This window comes from Stegostoma tigrinum, chromosome 8, assembly GCF_030684315.1.
Source record: "Stegostoma tigrinum isolate sSteTig4 chromosome 8, sSteTig4.hap1, whole genome shotgun sequence".
Taxonomy (NCBI): domain Eukaryota; kingdom Metazoa; phylum Chordata; class Chondrichthyes; order Orectolobiformes; family Stegostomatidae; genus Stegostoma; species Stegostoma tigrinum.
Window position 1 is genome coordinate 6900230 of NC_081361.1, and position 16095 is coordinate 6916324.

Below are 16095 nucleotides of genomic sequence, written 5' to 3' on the forward strand. Positions count from 1 at the left end.
GAAAAATGCTAACCAAGGCTAAGCAGGGCAGATAATCACCGGCCTAATCACTGCCCAAAATGCACTACAGCCTTGGGTTGACCAAGGCTGCATGGCTGATAGAGCAGTTTCCAAGTTAAAATGAATAGAGGGTACTTTCTCCGCCATTATTGCCAATTAACATATCGTTGGAGTTCAAACCTTGGGCATGGCGACTCCCTCTGATAGACAGTAGGTGGTGCTAGCGAGTTTTGATAAGATTTGTAGCTCAGGTTGAGGTTCTGGTTGTGAGTTTGCTCGCTGAGCTGGAAGGTTCTTTTCAGACATTTCGTCACCATTCTAGGTAACATCATCAGTGAGCCTCCGACGAAGCGCTGGTGTTATGTCCCGCTTTCTGTTTATCTGGTTAGGTTTCCTTGGGTTGATAAATAGAAAGCGGGACATAACACCAGCGCTTCGCCAGAGGCTCACTGATGATGTTACCTAGAATGGTGACGAAACGTCTGAAAACGAACCTTCCAGCTCAGCAGGCAAACTCACATCCAGTAGGTGGTGCATCGGCAAAGCTGCTAGATGAGGAAATCCAGAGGTAGGGGCTGACAAGTATTCAAAGCCCAGCTCTGCTGCTGATTTTAAACTGAATGAACACATTCTGGAATTTGAAGGTAGTCTTAGTAATAGAGACAACTGTTGTTGTATGGTGCAACTGATTCACTGAGTCATCCTTCCTTGGGACTCCAGAGCCACAGCAATGTGGCCGAGTCTTAGCAGCGCGCTGTAGAAGCCGTGGTAAAAGCAATCAGAGATGAGCAACACCCACCCCCACAGAGAAAGAATGGAACAGTACAGATCAAGTGGCAGGAATTCCGAAAGTTTCTGACCTTGTGTGGGGTCTCCCTTTCCAGGAGTGTGCCTTTGTCGACTCACGGGCACCTTTCTCCTTGGGGCTATGGCTTCGCAGGCCGGTCTCCTCTTGCTCCTTGGGCAGAGGCAGCCCCTCCTCTTTGCTGTTGCCAGCCCTGTTATGGCCGAGATTGGTCTCGTCGCTTTCCACCAAGCCCAGCTTGGCCTCCTTGTACAGCGATCGGTATCTCCTCTTCAGCCTTGCGGGCTCGTCCAGTGTGAGGCTCTGCCTGTTCTCTGCTTGCCGGTTATAGGGTTTGCCCTGGTTGCACTCCTGGTCGCCGTTGACTTTGGGGGAAGGGCTTTCCTTGTTCTCTCCCGCAGGTTGCCAGTTGTTGCGAAGTGACAGACTCTTGAAGCCCTCTCGCTTTCCAACCTCACCCTCTACGGCCTCCCTGGCCCTCTGCTCAGCCAGGCGCCGGAGGCTCTCACCCTCATAGATCCTGGAACGGTGCCTCCTGTACCTGCTCCCCTCCAGCCCTTGCAAAGCCTCAGCAAAGAGGGCCTCGCGGCTGCTCATCTGCATCCGTCTCCTCAGCTGGCTTGTTCTGGCCTCCCAGATGGACATGTGTTTGTGCCTCCGAAATTCCCTCCTGGAACCAAATGGGGACCAGAAAACAGCAGGTGGAATTAGAATGAAATGCATCACAACAGTGGCATGCCAGCAACAAAATATCAAGGTCACAGGCACTCAGATAATTATTACTACATTCAAGACAGCAAAGCAGACAGATGGCAAACAAAATCTTGCTACAGACCTTTGTTTCTCGAAAGACTTCCATTGTTACTCTCTCCTACTCTCTCTCTCGGTACACTCTAAGCAGTTTCCTATCACAGGCTCAACACCAAATCTATTTCAATTCTTGATCAGCTCATTTCACCAAGGTGAATGGTGAGTGAGAAAAATTGGGAGATACCAGTTCAAAGGCCTGTGTTCTAGAAATGCCTGCATTCGTGGGGAGCATCCACAACTGTGCAAGGCCCGAGGCTGGACTTAAAGAGGTGAGTTTGAGAGCAATCAAACATTGAGCTTGTATCAGCTACTCACTATATTACCAGACATTTGGAGAGATAACACAAGAATCAATCCAGAAATTCGAACAGGACATGATCCCTCTACAAATCCCAGAGTTTAGATGTCCCAAATATATGACACTCGAATACCTCTCTCACTCTCCCCTATTTGAGAATCTCTAATCCCTCTCTCCCTCCACTCCATCTGAGACGATCTAATTCCTCATGCACTCTCCTCTAGATGAAACACGCTAATACCTCTCACCCGTCCCACTATTTGAGACACTCTAATCCCTCTCTCGCGCTCCTCTGAGACACTTAAATCCCTCTCTCACTCCTCTGCCTGAGAAGCTCTAATCTCTCATCCCTATCTCTATCCTCTATCTGAGACACTCTATCTCTCTCTCACTCTCCTCTATCTGATATACTCTAATCCCTCTCTCACACTCCACTATCTGACACACTCTAATCCCTGTCTCACACTTCTCCACCTGAGACACACAAATTCCTCTCTCACTCTCCTCTATCTGAGACACTCTCATTCCTCTCTCACTCTACTCAATCTGAGAACTCTAATCACTCTCTCACACTCCTTTATCTCAGACACTCTAATCCTTGTCTCACTCACCTCTAACTGAGACAAAATAATCCCTCTCTCGCACTGCTCTGAGACACTGAAATCCCTCTTACTCCTCTATCTGAGATATTCAAATCCTTCTCTCATTCTCCCCTATCTGAGTCACTCTAATTCCTCTCTCACTCACTTCTATATGAGACAGTCTAATCCATCTCTCACTGTCCTGTATATGAGACATGCTAATTTCTCGCTGGCAGTCCTCTATTTGAGACACTCCAATCCCTCTCTCACTCCCCTCGATCTGACATACTCTAATCCCTCACGGTTTTCCTCTATCTGAGACACTCTACCCTCTCTTACTCCTCAGTCTGAGATACTCAAATCCCTCGCTCAGTCTGAGATACTCAAATCTGTCGCTCACTCTCCTGTATCTGAGGTACTCTAATCCGTCTCAATCTCACCTCTAAATGAGACACTTAATCCCTCTCTCATCCTCCTGTATCTGAGACAGTCTAATCCCTCTCTCACTCTCCTCTTTCTGAGACACTCTAATCCCTCCCTCACACTCCTCTATCTGAGACACCCAAATCCCTCTCTCACTCACCTGTGTCTGAGGTACTCTCATCCCTCTCTCACTCTCCTCTATCTGGGGCACTCTAATCCTTCTTGCACTCTCCTCAATCTTAGACACTCTAATCCCTCTCTCACTCTCTTCTATATGAGACAGTCTAATCCATCTCTCACTCTCCTCTATACGAGACACGCTAATTTCTCGCTCGCTCTCCTCTATTTGAGACACTCTACTCCCTCTCTCACTTCCCTTGATCTGACACGCCCTAATCCCTCACTACTCTCCTCTATCTGAGACACTCTCATGTCTCTCTCACTCCTCCACCTGAGATACTCAAATCTTCTCTCACTCTCCTTTATCTGAGATACTCTAATCCCTGTCTCACACTTCTCCACCTGAGACATTCAAATCCCTCTCTCACTCTCCTCTGAGACACTCTCATCCCTCTCTCATTCTCCTCAATCTGAGACACACTAATCACTTTCTCACACTCCTTTATCTCAGACACTATCATCATTGTCTCACTCACCTCTGAGATACACTAATCCCCCTCTCGCACTCCTCTATCTGAGGCACTGAAATCCCTGTTACTCCTCAATCTGAGACACTCTAATCCTTCTCTCACACTCCTCTACCTGAGACCTCAAATCCCTCTCTCACTCTCCTGTATCTGAGACACTCAAATCCCTCTCTTACTCCTCTATCTGAGACACTCCCTTCAGCCCTCTCTCTATCCTCTATCTGAGACATTCTAATCCCTCGCTCACACTCCTCTACCTGAGACACTCTCATCTCTCTCTCACTCTCCTCTATTTGAGACACATTAATCCCTCTCTCATTCACCTCGATCAGAGACATCTTAACCCCTCTCTCACTCTCCTCTATCTGAGACAGTCTCATGCCTCTCTCGCTCTCCTCTATCTGAGACACTCTAATCCCTCTAACACTATTCTCCATCTAAGACTCTCTAATCCTTCTCTCACATTCCTCTGGGACATTCTCATCTCTCCCTCACGCTCCTCTATCTGACACACTCTAATCCTCTCTCACCCTCCTCTATCTGAGACAGTCTAATCCCTCTCTCACACACTTGTATCTGAGACACTCTAATCGCTTTTTACTTCCCTCTATCTGAAACACTTTAATTCCTCTCTCACTCTCCTATATCTGATACACTCTAATCCCTCTCTCACTCTCCTCTATCTGAGACACCCTGATCATACTCTCACACTCCTCTATCTCAGGCACTCTAATCCCTCCCTGACTCCTCTATCTGAGACACACTAATCCCACCCTTACTCCTCTATCAGAGACTTTCTGAACCTTGATCCCTCTCTCTAGCCTCTACCTGAGACACTCTAATCCCTCTCTCACACTTCTCATCTGAGACACTCTAATCCCTCAGATCACACTCCTCTATCTGAGACACTCTCATCCGTCTTTCACTCTCCTTTATTTGAGGCACTCAAGTCCCTCTCTCACTCCTCTGTCTGAGACACTCAAATTCCACCCTTACTCCTCGATCTGAGACACTCTAATCCTTCATCCCTCTCTCTAACCTCTATCTGAGACACTCTGATCCCTGTCTCACACTCCTTTATCTCAGACACTCTAATCCTTGTCTCACTCACCTCTAACTGAGACACACTAATCCCTCTCTTTCACTCCTCTTTCTGAGACACTGAAATCCCTCTTACTCCTCTATCTGTGATACTCTAATTCCACCCTTACTCCTCTATCAGAGACACTCTAAACCTTCATCCCTCTCTCTGTTCTCTATTTGAGACACTCAAATCACTCTCACTCTCCTGTGTCTGAGGTACTCTCATCCCACTCTCACTCACCTCTATCTGAGACACACTAATCCCTCTCTCATTCACCTCGGTCTGAAACACTCTCATCTCCTCTATCTGGGACATTCTAATCCCTTTCTCACTTTCCTCGATCTGAGGCACTCTCATCCCTCTCTCACTCTCTTCTATCTGAGAGACTCAAATCCCTGTCTCACTTTCTTCTATATGAGACACTCGAATCAATCTCTAACTCTCCTCTATCTGAGACACTCTAATCCCTCACTCTCTCTCTATCTGATACACTCTAATCCCTCTGTCACTCCCCTCTATCTGCGATAACCTAACACCTCTCTCACTCTGCTCTGAGACACTCTCATCATTCTTGCTCTCCTCTACCTGAGGCACTCTAATCCCTCTCTCATTCTCCTCTATCTGAGACACTCTAATCTGTCACTAATCTCCTCTATCTGAGACACTCTAATCCCTCTCTCATTCATCTCTGTCTGAAACACTCTCATCCCTCTCTAACTCTCCTCTATCTGGGACACTCTAATCCTTCTCTCACTTTCCTCGATCTGAGGCACTCTCATCCCTCTCTCACTCTTTCCTATCTGAGACACTCTAATCCTTCTCTCACTCTCCTCTATCTGGGAAATCTCAATCCCTCTCTCACTCTCCTTTATCTGAGACGCACTAATCCCTCTCTCAATCTCCTCTATCTGAGACACCTTAATCCTTCTCTCACTCTCCTCTATTTCAGACACTCTTATGCCTCTCACACTCTTCTATCTGAGACACTCAAATCCCTCTCTCACTCTCCTGTATCTGAGACACTCCAATCCCTCTCTCACTCTCCTGTATGCAATATACTCTAATCCCTCTCTCAATCTCCTCTATCTGAGACACCATAATCCCTCTCTCACTCTCCTCTGAGACACTCTCATCCCTCTCTCACTCTTTTCTATCTGAGACACTGTAATCCCTCACTCACTCTCCTCTACCTGAGACACACTCATCCCTTTCTCACTCTTCTCTATCTGAGACACACTAATCCTGCTCTCATTCTCCTCTATCTGACACACTCTGATTCCTCTCTCACTCTCCTGTATCTGTGATCCCCTAATCCGCCTCTGACTCTGCTATGAGGCACTCGCATCCCTCTCTCACACTCTTGTATCTGAGACACTGTAATCCATCTTCCTCTCTCCTCTATCTGAGACACTCTAATCCCTCTGTTGCTCTCCTCTATCTGAGACACAGTAATCCCTCTCTCACGCTTGCCTATTTGAGACACTCTAAACCCTCTCTCTCCTGTGTCTGAGTCACTCTAATCCTTTTCTCTCTCCTCAATCTGAAACATTCCTCTCTCCCACTCTGGCATTTGAGACTGTTTAACCTCTCCACTCAATCTATAGTTGTCCTAGTGCCTCTGTCTCCCTGTTTCAATCAATCTGTCTGTGACATCCCATGTCTTGACACTGCCCGAAACAAGGCCACGTTAGATGCCGCTGAGCAGCTCCTTGTACGAGCACGATACTCATGCGGCAATGTTGGCTAATTGCTTGGGATACTGAAGAAAGCATCCCCCATCCCCCACAAATCCCCCCAACCCATGTCCACCCGTCAGATTATACTAGACCCTCGGTGTGCCTTGAGGCATGTCATGTTCACTCACTCAGTCGAAGGGAAGCCAGGTGCGGACATCGGGCTGACCTCTTTTGCTTTTTGCAGTGCGTGTTTCTGGTTGATGGCTTCCTCTTCTTCCTGCTCCTCCTAGGTGAGAACAGTGAGCCCTAGTCAATGTCACCATCCTCAGCACCCTTCCGAGACCCTGACCACTGTCACCATGGATACAGGCCTCACCATGATCCCATGCTGCAGCATCTCCTGGTTCTATTTCACCAGAGTCTCTTCTGGAGGCAGGCTGGTGACATTCACAGATGGCCAATGGGCCTATTTTGGCCCAGAAGCACTGTCAATGTCTTGTCCCTCTCTTGCTGTGTGGGATGAGAGGAAAATCTTTCTTTTTCAACTCAGACGGGTGGTGACAGTCTGGAATGCACTGCCTGGGATGGTGTTGAGGGAAAGAATTGCCTCACATCCTTTAAAAAGTTATCTGGATTAGATACATGGCATGTCGTAACAATCTAGGCTATGGGCAAGAGAGCTGGTGAACGGGATTAGGTAGAAGGTTAGGTATTTCTCACAGGTCGAAAGGCTGGAGGGCCTCGACTGCACTCTATGATTCTATTCTTGGGACTGGATCCTTGCATCTGGCTCAGAGGCAGACACACTACCCACTGACAGCAGGAACAAATGTGATCAGGCTCTTTTTCCTCCCTCCAAAAGTGGGCTCCTTGCTCACTTACATCTCAGATAGCAATGTTCACTGGCTCAAAAGGAATAGGGGAACTCCTACTGTGCACTTTGTAATGATGGATGGCAGATCCATGCACTGCCGACTCTATGGGAAGGTCTACACATTGATCATGGTCCCACTCACAGTGCAGACTTGTGGCTAATTCACTGGTGACCCAAACTGCCAGATGCTGAACTGGTGAAGAGGGATGCAGAACTTTCCAAAGTGTGCCTTGCACAAGCAACATCAAACGTGTTCAGCAAATCCTGAGATGAACAGGCTGAGTGGGTCCTTTACCGCTTGTGATACACACATAAACAATGTCCATGACCGTGTGGCGGAAAGCTAAGAAAGTTTATGAATTGCGCAAAGATGGGTCGGGTAGTTGACAGTAAGGAAGAAGGTGTTAGTTGCAGGAGGGTATAAACGCTTGGTCAGATGGGCAGATCAGTGGTAGATGGAATTCAACCCTGATAATTGTGAAGTTATGCACTTTGGAAGAAGGGACAAGGAAGTACTCAATGAACAGCAGGACCCTAGGAAGCTCAGAGGAACAGAGGGGCATTGGGGAGCTTGTCCACAGCTCCCTGAAGATGGTAGAACATGTTAATAAGGTAGTTATAAAGCATACGCAATGCTTGCCTTTATCAGTCATAGATTATAAGAGCACGGGGGTTATGTTGAAGCTGTACAGGACTTCAGTTCGGCCACAGCTGGAGCACTGTGTGCAGTTCTGGTCACCGCACTACAGGAAGGATGTGATTGCACTGGAGGGGATTGCAGAGGAGATTCACCAGGATGTTGCCTGGGATGGAGCAGTTTAGATGTGAAGAGAGGCTGGGTTGTTTTGTTTGGATCAGAGAAAGATGAGGGGGGACCTGAAAGAGGTGTATAAAATTGTGAGGGGAATAGAAAGCAGCTGTTCTCCTTCTTTGAAGAATTAGAATTAGAATCCCTACAGTGTGGAAACAGGCCCTTTGACCCAACAAGTCCACACCGAACCTCAGGGCATCCCACCCAGACCCATCCCCCTATAGCCCACCTAATCTACACCTCCCTAAACACTATGGGCAATTTAGCATGGCCAATACACCTACCCTGCACATCTTTGGACTGTGGGAGGAAACCGGAGCAAACCTATACAGACATGGGGAGAACATGCAAACTCCACACAGACAGTTGCCCGAGGCTGGAATTGAACCTGGGTCCCTGGTGCTGTGAGGCGGTAGTGCTAACCACTGTACCACCATGCTGCCCTATCAAGAGTCAATAACAAGTTGGCTCACTTTTAACATGAAAGAAAGAAACCTTAGAGAGCTTTTGAGGAAATTATTTTCACCTAGAGGGTGGTGGGGCCTGGAATGCCCGGCCTGGGAGGGCAGTTGAGGTGGTAAACCTCATAACCTTTAAAAAGTACTTGGATGAGCACTTGAGGTGTCATAACATTCAAGACTATGGGCCTAGTGTCAGGAAGTGGGACGAGTGTAGCCAGTAGTGTAGTTTCTTGGGCTGTACAGACACAATGGGCCCAAAGGCCTCTTGTGCACTATATGATTGTAAGCTGTGCAGGTCAGCCCCACACTGTGCGACAGCTCTCTTGCCCATATTGCATGGGGTCTGTGCAAAGCTCCATTCCCACATTGCAACGCATGGATTCTTTGTCAAGATTGTCTTTCATCTGTACTATCTCTCTCCGTTTCCCATGTATTCCAGTTGATTGAAAGCTGATAGTACGCCGCCAACAAAGAGGATATTTTACCTTTGTTAGCTCTTGGGCATTGGCCAGGTTATCCACAGCGATGGCCAGGAAGACATTGAGCAAAGTGTCTTTACATCGGAGTTAAGGAAATGAGGAACTGTCCGGTCACCATGTAAGAACTAGCTGCAGGAATAGAATATTCAACTCCTCATGTCTGCTCTGCCATTTAATATGATCATGGCTGATGTCATATCAGCCTCAGCTCCACTTTCCTGTCTGCTTTCCCCAATCCTTCACCTCATTACTAATTAAAATCAGTCTATCTCCTCCTTAAATTTACTAAGTTACCTAGCATTTAACTCTGGGGTAGTGAACTCCACAGATTCACATCCTTTTGAGAGAAGTAATTTCTTTTCATCTGTTTTAAATCTGACACTCCTTATCCTAAAACTATGACTTCACATTCTAGATTGTCCCATAAGAAGCGTGCATCATATGTCTACTTTGTCAGTCGCCTTTAGCAACTTAAAGACGTCAATTAGATCTCCTCCCATTGTTCTAGACTGCAGAGAGTTATAGACCTAAACTGCTCAATCCTCCTCAAAAGACAGAGCCCTCATTTCTGGAGTCAATACAGTGATCCTCCTCTGAATTGCGTTCAGTGCAATTACACCCCTCCACAAAGAAGGCGACCAAAATTGTATCCAGCACACGTGAGCAGATAACGCCAAACACTTCAGGAAAGATTTCACTCAATTGTAGGAAAGACCAAAGCAACACACAGTTAACCTTCCAGTCCTGGGATCCACATAAACTGGCAGATCAGATGCCAATCATCAGAAAGGATGTTTGTTATCTTTCCAGTTTCAATAGGACGGCTGATTATGATTCTCAGTAATCAGACCAGCACTCTTATTAGCATCCTGAGATCCTGTCCTCCAGGTTAGTATTACATCCTGTCATTGCTATTCAATTCTGTTAATTAGCCAATCCTCTAGCTTATGTCAAAATACTAACCCCCAATTTTATGAGTCCCTATCCACTGCAACAAATTATTTTGTGGCACCTCATCTCGTGACTGTTGAAAATCAGAAGAAACTACATTGCTGCTCCCTTTATAACACAATCACCACTTTCGTCTAGAAGGACAAGGGCAGCAGATACCTGGGAACACCACCTGCTGCAAGTTCCCCTCCAAGCCACTCACCATTCTGGCATGGAGATATATCACTGTTCCTTCATTGTCGCTCACTCAAAATCCTGGAATTTCCTCCCTGAGGGCATTCTGGGTCAACATACAGCACATGGACTGTAGTAGTTAAGAAAGCAACTCACCTCTACTTTCTCCAGGACACCTAGGGATGGATAATAAACGCTGGCCCAGCCCAGTCAACAAATAAGAATGTTACTTGCCCCTTTATCAATCTGGCTGATTATGTCCTCAAAAATCAGTAACAGATTTGCCAAACAATTTTGCTTTCATGGAATGAGCTTGCTCAATTATAACATAGTCTTTTAAGCATTTTGAATCGAAAGAGAAGTTGTTGAGGGTGAGGACGAGTTCGGCTAGGCGGATGAGGGTGTCGGTGGAGGGGGACTGGTCGGGCCTGCGGGACAGGAAGAAGCGGAGGGCCTTGAGGCCATCTGCATGCGGAATGCAGGTGTATAGGGACTGGATGTCCATGGTGAAAATGAGGTGTTGGGGGCCAGGGAATTGGAAGTCCTGGAGGAGGTGAAGGGCGTGGGTGGTGTCACGGACGTAGGTAGGGAGTTCCTGGACCAAAGGGGAGAAAATGGAGTCCAGATAGGTGGAGATGAGTTCGGTGGGGCAGGAGCAGGCTGAGACGATGGGTCGACCAGGACAGGCAGGTTTGTGGATTTTGGGAAGGAGATAGAAACGGGCCATGCGGGGTTGGGGAACAATGAGGTTGGAGGCTGTGGGTGGGAGGTCCCCTGAGGTGATGAGGTCATGAACTTCTCTTTCGATTCCTCCCACTTCCTACAGACTAAGGGGGTGGCCATGGGCACCCGCATGGGCCCCAGCTATGCCTGCCTCTTTGTAGGTTACATGGAACAGTCCCTCTTCCGCACCTACACAGGCCCCAAACCCCACTTCTTCCTCCGTTACATTGTTGACTGTATCGGCGCCGCCTCTTGCTCCCCAGAGGAGCTCGAACAGTTCATCCACTTCGCCAACACCTTCCACCCCAACCTTCAGATCACCTGGGCCATCTCCAGCACATCCCTCACCTTCCTGGATCTCTCAGTCTCCATCTCAGGCAACCAGCTTGTAACTGATGTCCATTTCAAGCCCACCGACTCCCACAGCTACCTAGAATACACCTCCTCCCACCCACCCGCCTGCAAAAATTCCATCTCCTATTCCCAATTCCTCCGTCTCCGCCGCATCTGCTCCCACGATGAGGCATTCCACTCCCGCACATCCCAAATGTCCAAGTTCTTCAAGGACCGCAACTTTCCCCCCACAGTGGTCGAGAACGCCCTTGACCGCGTCTCCCGCATTTCCCGCAACACATCCCTCACACCCCGCCCCCGCCACAACCGCCCTAAGAGGATCCCCCTCATTCTCACACACCACCCCACCAACCTCCGGATATAACGCATCATCCTCCGACACTTCTGCCATCTACAATCCGACCCCACCACCCAAGACATTTTTCCATCCCTACCCCTGTCTGCTTTCTGGAGAGACCACTCTCTCCGTGACTCACTTGTTCGCTCCGCACTGCCCTCCAACCCCACCACACCCGGCACCTTCCCCTGCAACCGCAGGAAATGCCACACTTGCCCCCACACCTCCTCCCTCACCCCCATCCCAGACCCCAAGATGACTTTCCACATTAAGCAGAGGTTCACCTGCACATCTGCCAATGTGGTATACTGCATCCACTGTACCCGGCGTGGCTTCCTCTACATTGGGGAATCCAAGCGGAGGCTTGGGGACCGCTTTGCAGAACACCTCCGCTCGGTTCGCAATAAACAACTGCACCTCCCAGTCGCAAACCATTTCCACTCCCCCTCCCATTCTTTAGATGACATGTCCATCATGGGCCTCCTGTAGTGCCACAATGATGCCACCTGAAGGTTGCAGGAACAGCAACTCATATTCCGCTTGGGAACGCTGCAGCCCAATGGTATCAATGTGGACTTCACCAGCTTCAAAATCTCCCCTTCCCCCACCGTATCCCAAAACTAGCCCAGTTCGTCCCCTCCCCCCACTGCACCACACAACCAGCCCAGCTCTTCCCCTCCACCCACTGCATCCCAAAACCAGTCCAACCTGTCTCTGCCTCCCTAACCTGTTCTTCCTCTCACCCATCCCTTCCTCCCACCTCAGCCGCACCTCCATCTCCTACTTACTAACCTCATCCCACCTCCTTGACCTGTCTGTCTTCCCTGGACTGACCTATCCCCTCCCTACCTCCCCACCTATACTCTCCTCTCCACCTATCTTCTTTTCTCTCCATATTCGGTCCTCCTCCCCCTCTCTCCCTATTTATTCCAGAACCCTCACCCCATCCCCCTCTCTGATGAAGGGTCTAGGCCCGAAACGTCAGCTTTTGTGCTCCTGAGATGCTGCTGGGCCTGCTGTGTTCATCCAGCCTCACATTTTATTATCTTATAGCAGAAAGATCCTTCCTGGCAAAGAAGTTGATGGATTTACAACGTATTTAATTGCCTCCAGTCTGGGGAACACACAATGTAAAACAAAGAGTTTCATACGATGTTTGTGAATGATTTTGAAAATTTACAATATTATTTTTACTTTCTTCTGCTGTGTTTTTCTCTTTCATCATATTAATCAATATTTCCCTTTGGAACTTGCCTTGGCTCCTTTTTACGGTTGTATTTTTAATTGCGTATTGTTCCTTTAGTGTTCTTCATTGCCTCGACAAAGGACTCAGTTGGCTGGTCCCAGATGCCCCTTCCTCATGACTTGAGGTGGAGGCTGACAAGCTGAAAGAGCGAGTGTTTTACAATTTGAAGGCTGCAAAGCAATGTGGGCGTGACACACAGTGAGATGTCAATTCTCCACCTAACTCCGGTCAATATTCAAAACTGATGACTTCATTGTAATAGTTACCATGGTGACATGTCATACCAGTTTGGTACTGCTTCTAATATCTTGAGTGTGGCAGCTGAGGGCTCAGAGTCAGTGCGCAATTAATGCACTTGGATGACAATTCAAGAATGTTCTCTCACCTAAGCCACACTGGCCACCTTCCCATATTTTACAAAGACCACAAAATCATTTGAGTGCCACACAGATAAAGCCAAGCACACAAACCGAAAACCAGAGAGAACAGGATGTGATTTTCAGTGAAAGGATACAGTTTCCAAAGAGTGTAAGGACAATGAAATAGACAGATGACCACATTCCTGAGTTCACTCCGCCCTGGGATTTTATCCCGTTGTACATCACCTCATTCCAGTCCTCACCCGTTAAAATCTACAGAGAAAAGATTCTGTCTTAGTCACAGCAGCATCAGTACACCCTACAAAGGAAGATCAAATCTGGAAATAGTTCAGAGCAGGAGTTGGTTCCTGCAATGCACGGGTGTCAGTGAGGAATCAAGGCAAAGGGTTTACAGCTGTGAAACACATTCCACATCAAATCCCACTCTCTTTCTGCCATTATACACCATCACCCCTCTCTGTCTAGTATTAAACACCATCACCCCTCTGTGTCTGTCATTAAACACCATCACCCCTCTGTGTCTGCCATTAAACACCGTCACCCCTCTGTGTCTGCTGTTAACCACCATCACCCCTCTGTGTCTGCCGTTAACCACCATCACCCCTCTGTGCCTGCAATTAAACACTGTCACCCCTCTCTGTCTGCCATTAAATGCCATCACCCCTCTCTGGCTGCCATTAAACACCATCACCCCTCTCTGTCTGCGGTAAAACACCGCCAACCCTCTCTGTCTGTTGTAAAACAATGTCATTGCTCTCTGCCTGCCGTTACTTGACCTCACCAGATATGACCAATACCAGACGTGGAGTTGTCTTGTTCTTTAGTTTTGCCCCGAACGGTAAGACTGCTCCCCTCTCCGATTTTGTCTGATAAGTTTGCATTTTTACACACTGTTGAGAGTGTACAGTTGTTCATACCTGAAACACTGTGATGATCGCTGCAGGAAAAGTGTCAAAGTTGGTTGGTGGGGTGCCATCCTCAAAGTTGAACCTGCAGACAAAGTGACCAAGTGGAACAGTCAGAAAGGGCCACATGGGGAAGCTGGGACAGTCTAAGTATTTAACATCATGAAATTAAAACAGTGAGTGGTGTCGACCAAGCTGGGCTCATTGACGGAGGGCAAAGTATGATGGGGGATACTCACTGTCCACCAAAGAGCTGCATCCCCAGCAGTGCAAATACAACAATGAAGAGAAAGAGAAGAAACAGCAGACTGATGATGGATTTCATTGAACTCATTAATGAAACAACCAGGTTGCGCAGAGATGCCCAGTACCTGAGGAACATCAAGAGAAGGCGTTATCGGGCGACAGCAACAACGTAGAGGAGATCATACAAAATATAAACCTGTTGCTCGCATGTGTGGGGAACCTAGTGAGGAGCTGGTACCAGCGTCTGTGTGGGGAAAGCCAATAAGAAACTGGTACCAACATCTGTGTGGGGAAACCTGTAAGAAACTGGTACCAGTGTCTGTGTGGGGAAACCAGTAAGAAACTGGTACCAGTGTCTGTGTGGGGGAAAACCAGTAAGAAACTGGTACCAATGTACTGGTGAAGCTGTGAGGAGGGGCAAACAGTCAAAACCAATGTGTAGGGGTTCTGACTGAGCCACTGTTCTGATCCATACTCACTTGGTGACTTTAAATATCCTGAGCAGTCGCAGTGCTCGGAGTACACTGATACCAAACGATGTCTCTGGGCGAATCATGGTCCAAACCACATCAAATATACTGCCGATAATCACCTGCCAAGCACAGGGCTTAATTAGATACACAGTTTGTGATACCGTGCAGAGGTATTGTATAGTGATTTATAGACCAAATAAACCTAGACATTAGTCACACAGCAAAATTGCAATATTGGTCAGGATACACACAGGGAATGGGACAGGGAGAGCATAGGGTGCAGTCCAAGCTGGAATAATCAGGAAAAACCAATGATGAATTGCTGAAGGGATCTGTTATTTCACATGAACTTCAACAATAATAGTCTAACATACAGCATGGTGGCTCAGTGGTTAGCACTGCTGCCTCACGGCGCCAGGGTCCTGGGCTCAATCCACCCTCGGGCGACTGTCTGTGTACAGTTTGCATGTTCTCCCCATGTCTGCATGGGTTTTCTCTGGGTGCTCCGGTTTCCTACCACAGTTTAAAAGATGTGCAGGCTAGGTGGATTGGCCATGAAAATTTGCCCATAGTGCTGATGGATGTGTAGATTAGGTGGGTTATAGGGGAATGGGTCTGGGTGGAATGCTCTCTGGGTTGGTGTGAACTTGTTGGGCTGAAGGGCCTGTTTCCACACTGTGAGGATTCTATGAAACAATGAAAAGTCTCACAGTATAAGACCATAAGACCATAAGACATAGGAGTGGAAGTAAGGACATTCGGCCCATCAAGTCCACTCCGCCATTTAAATCATGGCTGATGGGCATTTCAACTCCACTTCCCTGCACTCTCCCCGTAGCCCTTGATTCCTTGTGAGATCAAGAATTTGTCGATCTCTGCCTTGAAGGCATCCAACGTCCCGGCCTCCACTGCACTCCGTGGCTACGAATTCCACAAGCCCACCACTCTCTGGCTGAAGAAATGTCGTCTCATTTCAGTTTTAAATTTACCCCCTCTAATTTTAAGGCTGTGCCCACGGGTCCTAGTCTTCCCGCCTAATGGAAACAACTTTCTAGCGTCCACCCCTTCCCCAGTGTCTTGTACCAACTATGGATGGGACATGATATAGGAGGAACGGATACTGAAGCACTGCAGGTGTCTGTTTATGGACACTGTATAACAAGATGCTGAAAAAAATCTCTGTCACCTCCAATGGTCCCCAGCATTACAGGTACCAGTCTTCAGTCAATTTGATTCATCCTGTTTGATAGCAAGAAATGATTGGAGACACTGGATACTACTAAGGCTATAGGTCCTGACAATGTTCTTGCAATAGTACTGAAGACCAGAGGTCCATAACTTACCGCTCCCCTACCCA

General features: G+C 47.8%; 1 protein-coding gene across 1 annotated transcript in view; it reads right to left on the reverse strand.

Moving 5' to 3' along the window:
- Window positions 1–16095, reverse strand: part of LOC125456615 (probable voltage-dependent R-type calcium channel subunit alpha-1E) — a 714016-nt gene that overhangs the window by 124699 nt on the left and 573222 nt on the right. Inside the window, exons 15-21 of the mRNA XM_059647713.1 lie at window positions 14745–14857; window positions 14259–14390; window positions 14032–14104; window positions 13249–13366; window positions 8956–9023; window positions 6513–6610; window positions 861–1475 (exon numbers count right to left, since the gene is read on the reverse strand). Coding sequence (XP_059503696.1) covers window positions 861–1475; window positions 6513–6610; window positions 8956–9023; window positions 13249–13366; window positions 14032–14104; window positions 14259–14390; window positions 14745–14857 — 1217 coding nt within the window. The remainder of the gene's footprint in view (window positions 1–860; window positions 1476–6512; window positions 6611–8955; window positions 9024–13248; window positions 13367–14031; window positions 14105–14258; window positions 14391–14744; window positions 14858–16095) is intronic.